Below are 13,992 nucleotides of genomic sequence, written 5' to 3'. Positions count from 1 at the left end.
TTTATTGTCGTATTGAATTATCATATTATTATATTTACCTACTATATTATTGTATATTATTTATATTATTGTTATCTATTACGTAAAACGGCACGGCCGCCGACGACGAGCCGGTCCATGTTTAATTACCACAGCCGCCTAAGCCGGCAGTCCGTTAATTACCGTTAACGCAAAAGCAGCGCAATCGTCATTTTTATTATATTATGCGTTGCAGGCGCGAATCGCCTTGTAAGTTTTAAATATAAAATTATATTGTTTTATATACCGTGATCTGGCTCGAATAGCCGGATATCATTATTGTTTTTTATAATATTAAATTAAATTGTTAGCGCCGGCTTTAATAGCCGTTTGCATTATTATTATTATTATTATTATTATTATTATTATTTTGTTTATGTATACCGCGTCGCAAATCGTCGAACTAAAATATTATTATGTTATAATACTGTCACGAGTGCGATCGTAATTATTAAAATCACATTTGTATTATTATATTATTATCCGTGTAAAGGCGTATTTGCTTATTATTGTTGTGTTCCTATTACAAATTATACAGGCACAGGTAGTAGCGGCTGGCCAGCAAGCACCGACAATCTGTGAGTTTTTACATATATATTATTATCATTCATTGTTTTTTATATTGTCGGCACAAGAGTGCCGTGTTGTTTATATTTTATATTTATATTGTTGTGTTGCTGTCCATATTATTTTTCTACCAATTTATTATACAGCAATATTAATTCCTCAGAAATCGTGTTATTCTTATTATTATTTTAATTGTAGCAAACACACATACACACACATATATACACACATTTACACACCCACCACACTCTAGCACTCACAGGTTTTGCTCGGCGACCCTGTCCACTTTCTGTCGAGTGCTATACATAAATACACATCATAACACAGGTCGGTCGGTGTGTACAGAGTGCGTACGAAGTGTCTGGTGCCCGGTCAAAGTCCAATATACAGTGAACCTTCAAGTGACTATCAATCTAATTCAAGTAAATATCCCATAATATATAATTTAATAAATATAAAAATAAAATCTATATATTTTTTTTTAAATTTAATAATTTAGAACATTCACGTCAAAGTCCAAACTATAATGAACCTTCCAGTAGTCATCTTCAAACAAATTCAAGTAAAGAAATAACATTTATAATCTAATAATATTTAAGAATAAAATCTATAACAAATAATATTTAACATTTTAGAAAATGCCCGTCGAAGTTTAAGCTACAGTAGAGAACCGTCAAATGTTTATCAATCTGATTCAAGTAAAGATCGCATAATATATATTATTATAATATACTTCAATAAGTATAAAAATAATATCTATATAATATGTATATATAAATTATTTTAATTTAATATTTTAGAACATTTCCGTCCTAGTACAAGTTATAATGAACCTTCCAGTGGCCATTCTGAAACTAATTCAAGTAATATTATGGTATTAGAATAATAAAAATTGTATAATAATTCGATAAATATAAAAAATTAAATCTCTATATAACATTCAAATACCTATATATTATATTTTAGAACATTCACGTCCAAGTCCAAACTATATTAATAAACCTTCCGGCAGTGGTCGTCAAACTAACTCAAGTAAGAATATAATAATTATACTTTAATAATATAAGAATAAAATCTAAATAATATAATATAATCTATTTCAAAAAGGAAAAAAACGCGAGTAATTATTATGCCTTTCTACTAATGGGAAAATGTAATGTTTACCCTTTTTTAATGTGCATATTCTCTTACTTTTTACCTTCAAACAATCTATAATCTACATTATGTATACCTACATGAACTGTTCACATATAATTTATTGTAAATATTGCAAATTGTTCATAAGGCTTGATTAACTATTATTACACTACAATAATATATGAATTAATTGTATATTTAAATATACATTTTGAACTTGTTACTTGTTTTAGATTTTCAAGACCGCGTATTAAGGCAACTTTCACATATAAAACTTCATTTATTTAAATTAGATGAAAAACTTTCTGCGTTGAATTATCCTTCACTTCAAAATACAAACGTTGATATATATGATGCCAATGTTTTGGAAAATTTTACTCTTCAATATGAACAGGATTTACAAAATGTTGAAATAAAACTAAAAAATGATGACATTTATAAGTCTAACATGGTATTAATTGAGTTTTTGAAACTGATAATTTATGTATTCTTATTAGAATAATTATTATTTTAATGTTATTATTTTTATTATAGTTAACAGCTCTGTCTAAGATGGGCGGTTCAAAGACTGATGAAGCTACTAAGTATATTTTAAAAAAAATATACGCTGATAAATTAGCTATGTGTTACAGTTGGATGGGAGGAAAAGGAAAAAAAGTTTTATCTACTATGATACTTCCTAAAATAATAATAGGTAATATACGAGTATAAATTGTGTTTATATAATTAATTTCTTATATATAGACATTTATTAATAACATATGTTTTAAATAATAGTAAACTGGATGTATCAGATATTCATTTTTGCACATTTTAATTAATAAAATTGCTTTTTTTAGAAGTAGCACTGAAAAGAATCAATAACTGTACAGAAATAGATATTGTGAACTCAATCAAAAATTGGTTACGACATGCTTATCAAAGAAACTAAAATAGGTATGAACGAAAAATAAAATTTACTATACTAAACTATAACTATACTACTTAGTATACTACTAACTATACTAAAAAAAATATTTAACTATACAATAAACTAAGAATGTATAATATTTATTTGTTTGTTTTATGAAGTACTTATTCCAAAAAAAAATGTTTTTTTATAATTTATTTATAAATTTAAAACTGCTGTTTTTATGGCAGTTATTTTTAGAAAACTAGTGTGAAATAGGCAAGAGAAATCAAAATTATATTTGTTTGGAATTTCTCAATGTTTTTAATTATAATAGCTATAAGCTTACAATTTATAAGTAGTTATACTAGAACAAAAGATATATAGGTGTGGTGGTTAACTCATAAGTAATAACCACATTTATTTTTTTTTTTTTTTTTTTTTATTAATTATCCCGCGGCAACTTAGGCCATTGGGAGGAGGGGTGGAACAGTAGGTTTTTGACGGTAGGGGTGTGTTACGTGTATTTTGGCAGAATTTTTGAATGGGGCACCCGTAGGTATCTGCCATGCCCCGGTGTGGGGGATGGCGGCACTTGTTCTCCGGACACCGTGACTTGCCCGGAGAAAAATGCCACACAGTGACCGGGGATCGAACCCGTGACTGCGAGCACCGCAGCCGACGCGTTGACCGCTCGGCCACCTCGTCCCCCCCACATATATTATTAAACTTTAAAATAAGTGTAATAAAAGTCTTACATTTTTATTTGACTTAGTAGTTTTTATATATATATAAATCTTATTTTTTTCTTTAAGTTTTTTTAATCTGTAGATTTTTGGTTACCAATAACATTAACTTTCTATGAGTGACTCAATTCCCTCTATTATTATTATTATTTCAACACTATTTTTTTTTTTTTTGTTTAGCTTAAAGTCAACAGAAAAAATAAGCCTTGACCAAAATATGGAAGATGATGCACTGAATAAGAGCTAGCAGAATACTATCATGTGTACTTTTAAACAAAATATAACAATAAAAATTTAAATATATAAAAAAAAAAAAAAAACTTATTTTACTTTTGATTACTATTTCGCTTTATTACATTATTTGTTTTAAGCCTTAAGGTATAAATTTATTTTCCTGGGTCAACCAAAGTAAAGCTGTATAGTATAGTATAACCTTTATTATAATTATAACAATTCTATAGTGAAACCTCTCAATACCAGACATTTTTTCAGAAACGTCGATATATTTCCTCATATGATTAGCCCTTTAAATAGCAAACACCTCCAATTAGTGGATAAAATTGTGCAACCAAGAGTGTCTGCGGTATTTAGAGGTTTTACTCTAGATATATATTTATGATTAGTGAGAGTATTCAAACCTTGGATAACTGATGGATATTGTCCAAGGTACAATATTATATCTAATGGACATCAGTAGATATCTAAAAGTGTATTATGATGGATATTATATAATATTTTTAATGGATATCCATAGTATTGGAAAAAAATGGCCATTTGGATATCTAGAATATGTTTTAAAGATATCCATGTATATCCAGTAGATATTATGGATATCCAGATATTATATTTAATGTATATCCATTAAATAGTGGGTATTACCTCTAGCCTGCATAATTTTTAAATAATAGATGATTTAAGAACACTCAAAAACAATAAATCAAATGACAAACCAATTCATCTGGAAATGATTCTGGACATGCAGTCCTCTCAATGTACTCGTGACCAATTATCCCCATGACTTTCTTATCTAACTCATTTAATTCTTGAAGCTCGATGGTTTTATTTCCTGTTAATCTTTTGGCATGTCTAAGATTGGATGCCTTTTTAGAGACTTTTGTCTTTAAATCTCTCCAAGACTAAACAAATAAAATAAACAATAAAAACTTTAAACATGTCCTTAAAATATATTGCTTTTTTCCAGTGGTTAGAATAGATAGTAGTTTTAGTAAAGAATTCAAAAATACTTTTGGCGTTCCACAAGGTACAGTTTTATTTTGAATTCATATAAATGGGTTGTTAAATTTAAACTTTGATGGTAATGATTTGCTTTGCGGATGATACTGTTTTACTTTATAATAATAAATCCATTGATAAACACTATGATAAAGCCGACATTGGTTTAGTTTTAGTTAATCAGTGGTTAAATAATAACTCTCTACAACAATCTTGTTATTTGTATTTTAGTATTAACAAATTGTATACTGATATGTCCAAGTATAAATTAGGTATGTGTAATAATTTAATTTCTAGACAAAATAATGTTTGAGTTATGTTCAATATTTAGGTAATTTATAGATGAAAATTTAAAATGGAATCAACAGTAGTGTAGGTAAATATTTTTTTTACATTTTCAGTAATATTTTATTACCTAAATTAAGAAGTATGACTTGTAAGTTTGATTCAATCCATCATAAGTTATGGGATACCCTTTTGGGGAAGTGCTTATTATATAAATATAAGTAATTAAAAAGTTACAATGAATGTACTTTTAGCATTTATATATTTAAAACCAAGTTGATACCTTAGTAATTATATTTTGAATGAATATTGTCTGCCTTATTGGATACCTTGTATTATAAAATATTATGTATATTTATATTTAATTATATAAAATTAATAAATAATTACCCTTATCACTCTTATTCTACTAGATATAATAATTAAAATATAATTTTAATCCTTACGGCCTACAGTGAGAACTGAATTCAATATAAGTTTTATCCATTATTTGTTTTTTATAAAATTTGTATATGGTTAAAAATTAATCATCTGTTTTTGGTAATAACTGTTTTAATTTTAAACATTAGATTGACAGAGTAAAATTTAAAGATGTTATTATTCAGTAATATTTTTATTTAAGTATAGGTAGTATATAATAATTTAGCTAATAATTAATGTTGATTAAGTTTTAACTATACCTATGTATATATTAACTAATTTACCTCTTTCCACGATTTTACGTTTTTTCTTTAACACCCGGGTTACGTAGATTGTTCAATGATGACACCAAATCATCACACGACCCAGCTAAGTTGTCCCTACCATTTAGGGTACAAAATTTACCGGTTGCCACGTGAGGGTTTTGTACCATATAGTCTACCATGAACATTAGCTGCTTGTCATTCTCCTCCCTTGTCTCGACTTTTTTACATTCATATCATTATCATTTTGAGATCCACTATGATAATTAAAATTTAAACAAACAATAAATATAATAAATACATTTTGATGTTGTGCAAACGCAATTAATAAACTATTAATAATATAAGTACTTACAATTGAGTGGATATTCTCTTCATCTTTACTAATAGCAAATACAGTAGCTGGTTTTTATTAATTAAGTACTAAATACTAACTCAGTACTAACTCAAGTACTAAATCACTTAGTCGATAACTTTATTCGATACATTTTAGAATATGTCGATAGTGATCGCTATCTAATAAATTCGTTAACACAATATCGAGTTACAGACAATTACGTTGGATGACGAATGGCGTTAAGTTCTACCTAAGCTACTATATATTATTGATATAATATTTGTTTGACTGTAGCCCATAAGCGCAAAAAAAATTACTTTTTTAGTAATCCATAAGCACAAATTAATTTTATAAAAAAAAGTGTGTTTTATTAAAATCATAAAGTTAATACTATGCTATTCGTGATTATAAAATTAATTTGAAAAATTTAAATTACATATTAGTAGTAAGTATTAATTAGTATAAAAACACTTAAAAATATAATCACAAACAATATAATCAATTTAATTTATACATTATAATATTAAGAATTTACATTAGAAAAAAAAATTGTATTTAATTGTATTTAATTAGTATAATATTATAAATAGTACCTTAATATTAAATTTTAAATTTGAAGCCTGAGGGTTATATAATTGATCTTTCAGACGACGGTGGTATGATTCTGGAAAATTAGTAACCCTTTGCTCGTTCGAAGGTAGTTCAGCCCACAGGTGCGGTGGATACTGTTGTCATTTTCAATAAAATTGTCTAAAATATTTTCGGAAAACTCTGATATCTGCATGATCCCAACATGTTTCAATTAAAAATAACTCAAAAGTCATAATATAATAATCTATACAGGTTAGTCATTTGATATATGTTTATACCTATAGGTATTGTATCTGTAATATTATATATTAGTTATCTTAAATGATTATCAACCGTCACCATAATTTGTTACGATAAAATTCGATAATACTAAATACCAAATTAAACTAAAATAATACTAAACTTCATCTGAACTCGATCACTGTTGTATTTTTGAATAATTATAAAAATTCTATGTTGTATACTTATTTAATTTAATTTATTAATTAATAATTTTAAAATGAAACCTATAGTGTAACAGATTCAATATTATATCAGGTACCTAATACAATTTATTTTTACGCTTTTATACCACTACTAAGGTACAAAAGCTCAAATTCAATTTGCGCTTTTGAGCTTTACCGTATTTTTTTATTTATTATTTTTATCAACATTTATAAAAAAAATCTTAAAAAATGAATATTTCAAATGCCTATAAATAGCTGAAAAATAAGTGAAATATTTTGTAAAGAAAATGCCAGACTAAACCACTCGAAAAATGTTCAAGTCATCTTCAAGTTATACTTTTTGAATAATAACAAATATCTAAATTCGTTATTTTAAAATTTATGGATAACCTTGTATTAACGTTTTTAATAAATTTTGACATATTTCGTAAAACTTAAACTTTCAGTACACAACTTATAAAAAACTGTATTTAATTTTTGATATTTTTTGGGCAAACAAATTTTTTTATTATTATTGTATTTCAAAAAAAAAATACATAAAAAAATCGAAATTTTCAACTGCCTATAAATAACTTAATACAGAAATCTAAAAGTAAATTACCACTCTGCTGTATAGTAGACTGTAAAGTAGAAACATTTTTTTTTATTTTTCTAGAAAATTTCATTTTGGAGGTAGAACTATTTCACATAATATGTACGAAGTACTTAAAAATAAAATCAAAAGCTACGAATAATCTCAAGGGATTGAAATAAAAATAGATGAAGATAGTAAAGTAGTGGTCGTAATTACACCAATAATGAGGAGATCCCATTCAATGGATTTTGCAAAGGATATTGTTTTTGTCGACTCTTGTGGATCCGTTGATCAGACAAACACAGTCGTAACATTCTCTTTTGGTTGTTCTAAGGTGGGAGGTATACCTTTAGGCATCGTTTTTCATACCAACCAAAGCGAAGAGAACTATCTGTCTGCTTTCAAAGTTCTAAAAGAACTAATAGGTTCATCTGGATTTGGTTGACAAAGTGAGCCTGCAGTTTTTATGACGGATGATAGTGTGGCGGAAAGAAAGGCTTTGAAATTATGTTATCCAAATTCAACTTTACTGTTATGCACATTTCATATCCTCCAAGCAGTATGGCGATGGCTATGGAGTAGTAAAAATAACATAAATCCAAATGATCGTAAACATTTGATAAATTTGTTTTGGCATGTTTTGTATTCTTCCAACGAAGTTAATTGTGTTTTAGAGAATGAAAAATTAAATAAAGACGAAATTGTACAGAAGTATACGAATTTCCAAGAATATTATAGGAAATTATGGCTAAGTAATCGAGAATGGTGTTTATGTTTTCGTTCAACACTAATAACCAGAAGGAATAACACAAATAATATAGTAGAGGCTTCAATTAAAACTTTCAAAGATGTAGTTTTTGAAAGATGCAAAGCTTTTAATATGTGTGCTCTAGTCGACTTTATTTGTACAACGTTTGAAAGATATCACAAAACTCGTTTGATCGAATTTGCAAACAAACGTGTAACAAAAACCAAGTTATGTTACTTAAAATTTCTTTCTAAAGCTAAAAATTTAAATGTCAATAAAATTAATAATAATGAGTTTAATGTTCAATTATCTACTGACAATGAAGTGTTATATAGTGTGTTTGCAGACATTAATATGTGCGAATGTATTGATGGTCAAGGTGGTGCTTTTTGCAAACACCTTTGTGCGGTCCATGAAAAGTTCTCTAATATTTCTACGGCGCGGGCGCCAAATTTATCTTATAATGATAGAAGTAATTTAGCTTTCATTGCATTAGGAAATCACATAGAGAAGTCATTTTTTGCTGATATGTATCAAGAAAATATAAAAGATATTGAAGGTGAAATTGAAAATTATGCTATCAAAAAAAAACATTGGAAATAGATCACATTTATCAACATCTGATTATCAACCAAGTTGTTCATGGATGAACGTAGAGGTTAACGAAGAATCAAATATGGATTCTATTTATGATTCTGAAGTATCACGCTTAAAAAATAATTTTGACTATAATTCAATTATTATGTACAAACAAAGATGTTTCTGCTACAAATTTAATAAAGAAAACCAATGTTCAAAAAAGTATTCACGTTCAACCCACAGCAATTTCTCGAAGGAAAGAAAGATCTGGTTTAACAAGAGGATCACGTCGAATTCAAGCTGGTCGACCATCAGCCATCAAAATTGAAAACAAAGCCAAAGCCAGCAAAATTAAAAGAAGAATTGGGTCGAACATTTCAGCTAACAAACCAAATGCAAAATCGCATTAAAATATTATAATTTGTTTTATATTTTTTTAACGTATTATTTGTTATTGACCATGGTAATTCACTCCCTATAGTATTTGATTTATTATTATTTTATTATTTATAAAATTATAATAGTTAGAACTTAGAACTAAGACCGATGTATTTATTATGTACTTTTTTATAACATTTTATACATGATATCATTATTTAGGTAACATAAAAATGGTAGATATAAGTTTATATTATTACTATTTTTATTCTAAAAAGGTTGATCAATTTAATTATTATTATAACTATATAACATGTATGCATATAATTAACACAACATATTTTGATTTATTATTATTTTATTATTTATAAAATTATATTAGTTAGAACAATACATTTGTAAATAGGTAATTCTAAAATGTTCTCACATTACGAACCCTATGTCGATTCAGTGCGGAGTGTTTTGTAAGATTAATTTCAGTCGTACAGGCTCCGCCCTCTGCACTGAATCGCGCTAGGGTCAGGAAATACCATAGACATATTAATAAATGGACTGATCGTAGAAAGAGAGGTTCGTATACCAACATTGTTAGAAAGAAATAGCATACAACTTAAGACGGTCATAAAAGAACAAATTACATATCATGGAGTATAATATTTTAAATTTTATATAATATATATGTTACGCCGTATTTATGAAATTGCCGATTACATGAAATCCGCAATTAAAATTTACCGATTTCATGAAATAGGCATATTTTTTTCTGCCGATTTCATGAATTCGGTATCACATTATTACGAACATAAATTATTACGAATAGTGATAGATATAATATAAATAACCAATATTTGAACCCATTGGCTTTACCACATCATTATCTTTATTACCTATGATGATAGACGCTATGATGGTTAGGTCCCCACTGGCGTGCCGCGTGGCTTTATCTTAGTTACTAAGACATTTTTATTGCTTTGATAAAATAATTTGACAAATATTCCCTACCTACATGTTCAGCGTTCAGTTATTCGTTTCGCCTGCTGAAATAGTTAACAGTGTGTGACGGTTCGAAAAGTGCGTTTATTAGTTGCAATAATTAATCAAATATAAGATAATAATTAATAATAAATAATAATATTAATTATTAAATTTATTAACTATGGACTCTAAATGGACAGCAGAACGAGATGCCGAAGCTGTAAAAATTTTAACTGATGACGTTTCTGTAAATAAAGATAGGCGGTATTATCACGTCCGTGAGAAATTTGATTTAATCGAGGTAGCTGGCGTCCGACGAGTGCGACGGAAACGCGATCAACGTATTATGGCAGTAGTCGACAGTTTCCATAGTATTATCCGTGACATGCATGTGGCCAGTGGACATAAAGGTGAGACAAAAACACACAAAAAAAATAATGGAGCATCACTCTAATATTACTATGGCTGATGTAAAAACTTATATCGCTAATTGTGAAAGGTGTGTGGAAAAATCAAAAAAAATAAGTACGCGAGGCGTTGTTGTGCGGCCTATTTTATCTTCTTTTTTAAATGAACGTGGGCAAGTGGACCTTGTCGACTTTCAAAGTTTACCCGATGGAGATTTTAAATTTATTCTTCATTACAAAGAACACTTGACAAAGTTTTCATTTTTCCGGCCTCTGAAGTGTAAAAAGGCTTCGGAAGTGGCGAAAGAACTGCTACACATATTTTTGACGTTTGGTGCCCCTCATGTTCTGCAGTCCGATAATGGTCGCGAATTTACTGCCGGTATTATAACAGAATTAGCGTCATTATGGCCCGATTTAATACTAGTAAACGGTCGGCCACGTTATCCACAAAGCCAAGGATCTGTAGAAAGAGGCAATTGTACGCTGAAGGATTCACTGGTGGCGTGGATGCGAGACAACAAAACTGCCGCGTGGAGTTACGGCCTCGCCTTTGTACAATGGGGCGTTAATACCACATACCACGAAGCCATAAAGATGACTCCGTATGAAGCAGTTTTTGGTCAAAAACCACGAATGGGACTGGCAACAAAAGTACCTCGAGAATTATTGGACAATATAATGACAGGAACGCTAGAAGAGGATATGTTGGACATGCTTTTTGATCCACCTACTACAATATCTACTCATACCATTCCGGAATATCGGAACGATGAAGACGCGGAAGTACTCAATATTGAAGTGAGTAAAATTAAGATTGTAGGAATTGTATTTTTTATTTAACCAATTTTAATTTAACATTTACCTAATAATAATTCAAAAATCTTTTATAATATGTATGATTAGGTGGGGTAAGTGCGTTTTCGACTAATAAATTTAATTGGTTTTAATTTTATTAATTTAATACTTATCATCATATTTATAAACGTTGTATAGAATATATTATAATTATAACAATGGTATACTCGTACAATATGATAATTAATAATTTAATTATTTAATTAATTAATTAATTAAATAACTTTTATAGACAAATGATTTAGAGGGTACGCATGAAGAACTACTAGAAATCAATACTGCGTGCTCGCTACATGTTACGCCCGAAAATGGAGTACAGCAACTTGATAATTTGATAAAGACCACACGAAACATTTTGGAGATTGAAAGTGACACCGACGAAGTAAATCGGTTTTTTTTTTAATTAATTAGGTATTAATTATTTTTTAATTATAATATAATTTTAATTATATAGAACACTGAAGAGGTAATTTTCGATCATCCAGCTCTAACACGACGCAAAATTGCAGCACAAAATTTAAAATCTCAAGCGGACAGGATGGTAACCAGGGGAAAAGGCATCCTCCCTCCCTTAAAAGTTGGTGACAATGTTCTTGTGCCAATTCCGTCGGTGGATCGAGGGCGAGGAGATGCAGCCAACCTTCTTTCAGTTATAATAGAAGAAAATGATGGCAAATTTCGTATTGCGACAAAAGAAGGGATTCTGAGCACATGGCTGGAGCGGAACAGTTTGGCTGCTACAAAGTACTGTTCCCTAACAACTGCAGACGTTCAAAATTTAAATGAATATACTTTACGGGAACTCGTTCGATTAGGGTCAGTAGGAACCGGACAAGGATATCGACGTTGTACCTGCCGTACGAATTGCACATCAAAAAAGTGCACATGCAAAAAAAATGACATGATGTGCGTAATTCGGCGTGCCATCCCGGCCGTAGTTGTCAAAATGTATAGGTAAATATAAATATATAACTAAAAAATTAATATAATTTCATAACTTTCGATTATTTTTTTTTAAATTTTTTGTACACATAATTTATTATTACAATTAGATTTTATTATGTTTAAAGTGTTTTATGTAAGAACATAAATATAACACATTAATTTATATTGAATTATATATTATAATTTTTTTATTATGGTCTTGCGGATTTCATGAAATCGGCAGAAAAATTTCCCGATTTCACGTTTTCTGCAACAGCGTTGCTCATTTCATGAAATCGGCAATTTTTCTGCCGATTTCATGTAATCGGAAATTTCACAAATTCGGCGTAACATATATATAGTAATATTAATATTTAACATTTATATTATTATCATGTTCATCCATAGACAAATTATTGTGTTATCACCTCCAAATTTTGCTTGTCATTCCATGATATCTAATTTTTTGCTCTATGATTTTCTTAAGCTATGCTCTATCTCTTTCACATTCATGTTTAATATCTTTGATTTCTTTCTAATAATGTTGGTCTCACGGTGACATAGGCGGGGTGTGTGGGAGACGCAGTCCATTTATTAATATGTCTATGGGAAATACGCATCCCGGCTTTACAGTTAAGGATTAATATTGTAAATCCTTTAACCGGATCTAGTTAATTAATTTTACCTGACTCAATACGTAATAAGAAAGCTGTTATAAATGCAAAAAACAATGATGAAAAATGTTTTAAATATGCGATTTTATCTAAGTATAATAATCAATCAAATAAAAGTCGATTTAATTACCAATATTTTAAAATGCTTGAAAAGAAAAGTGAATTAAATTTTCACTGTATCAATTATCCGACACCTGTCACACAAATTAAAATATTTGAACGTTTAAATAATTTGTCAGTTAATGTTTTTAGTTTAGATGATACAAATGTTGTTTTTACATTATACAGGGTGTTTCACGATGAACTGACTATTGCAATAACTTGTATTCTAACCAATATTTTTTCATTTTTTTTTTTTTATATATTCAATAGACTTTTACACTATACGTATAATATAAACTTTTTTATTTTTATTTCTTTGTACAGAAAATAAAAAAATTTAAATTTGATTTTAAATTTTTTTAAAAATTTAAAAATAGCCAATTTATAAACATATTGAAAAAAATTGATTTTACGTTTACAGTATTTAATTTGAGTAATCCGTTAGCGACTTATTTGCGTTCAAATATTCGTTCAATTTACTGCGACTGGGAAATTTATCAAACCCAACAGTAAAAACCAGAAGTCAAAATAAAATTAAATCTCAACTTAACGATACTCATAACGGTCATAATCGATAATAAGTAATGAGTACAATGGTCACACAAATTGGACATTTGGAACTTCCTATCTAATCTCCACTCCCACCTTCAGCAGCTGAATATCAGCTATTAAGTATAAAAATAAATTTTACAATTATTTACCATCATGGTTACATAATGTGGCACTGGTTATTGATTCTTGGTATAGGGTTTTATCACGTTATCTGTGAGACTTGCCCATTGCGATATCTGCTGAAATAATAGAGTTATCATAATTCTGGTTTTTTAATAAGACCCACAGG

General features: G+C 28.6%; 2 protein-coding genes across 2 annotated transcripts in view; both read left to right on the top strand.

Moving 5' to 3' along the window:
• LOC107883263 overlaps positions 1–1,976 on the top strand; it is a 2,675-nt gene extending 699 nt beyond the window's left edge. The window contains exons 2-7 of the mRNA XM_029485112.1: positions 913–1,007; positions 1,085–1,147; positions 1,221–1,283; positions 1,386–1,459; positions 1,552–1,617; positions 1,956–1,976. Of these exons, the coding sequence (XP_029340972.1) occupies positions 913–1,007; positions 1,085–1,147; positions 1,221–1,283; positions 1,386–1,459; positions 1,552–1,617; positions 1,956–1,976 (382 nt within the window). The remainder of the gene's footprint in view (positions 1–912; positions 1,008–1,084; positions 1,148–1,220; positions 1,284–1,385; positions 1,460–1,551; positions 1,618–1,955) is intronic.
• Positions 1,977–10,647: 8,671 nt separating this feature from the next.
• Positions 10,648–12,409, top strand: LOC107883264. Its single transcript, XM_016802928.1, has 3 exons — positions 10,648–11,394; positions 11,684–11,833; positions 11,906–12,409. Exons 1-3 carry the CDS (start codon positions 10,648–10,650, stop codon positions 12,407–12,409), a joined length of 1,401 nt encoding a protein of 466 aa, XP_016658417.1.
• The last annotated feature ends 1,583 nt before the right edge of the window (positions 12,410–13,992 follow it).

The sequence above is a fragment of the Acyrthosiphon pisum genome, chromosome X (genome assembly GCF_005508785.2).
Source record: "Acyrthosiphon pisum isolate AL4f chromosome X, pea_aphid_22Mar2018_4r6ur, whole genome shotgun sequence".
Taxonomy (NCBI): domain Eukaryota; kingdom Metazoa; phylum Arthropoda; class Insecta; order Hemiptera; family Aphididae; genus Acyrthosiphon; species Acyrthosiphon pisum.
Note: the sequence above shows the minus strand (reverse complement) of the source record. Positions and strands in the feature narration are given on the sequence as shown.

Bases quoted from the DNA above. Each gene is read 5' to 3' on its own strand.
- LOC107883264 (XM_016802928.1), top strand. From the start codon at position 10,648: ATGGCTGATGTAAAAACTTATATCGCTAATTGTGAAAGGTGTGTGGAA. The intron at 11,395-11,683 runs GTGAGTAAAATT...TAACTTTTATAG, and splicing joins CGGAAGTACTCAATATTGAA to ACAAATGATTTAGAGGGTAC. The intron at 11,834-11,905 runs GTAAATCGGTTT...TTAATTATATAG, and splicing joins TTGAAAGTGACACCGACGAA to AACACTGAAGAGGTAATTTT.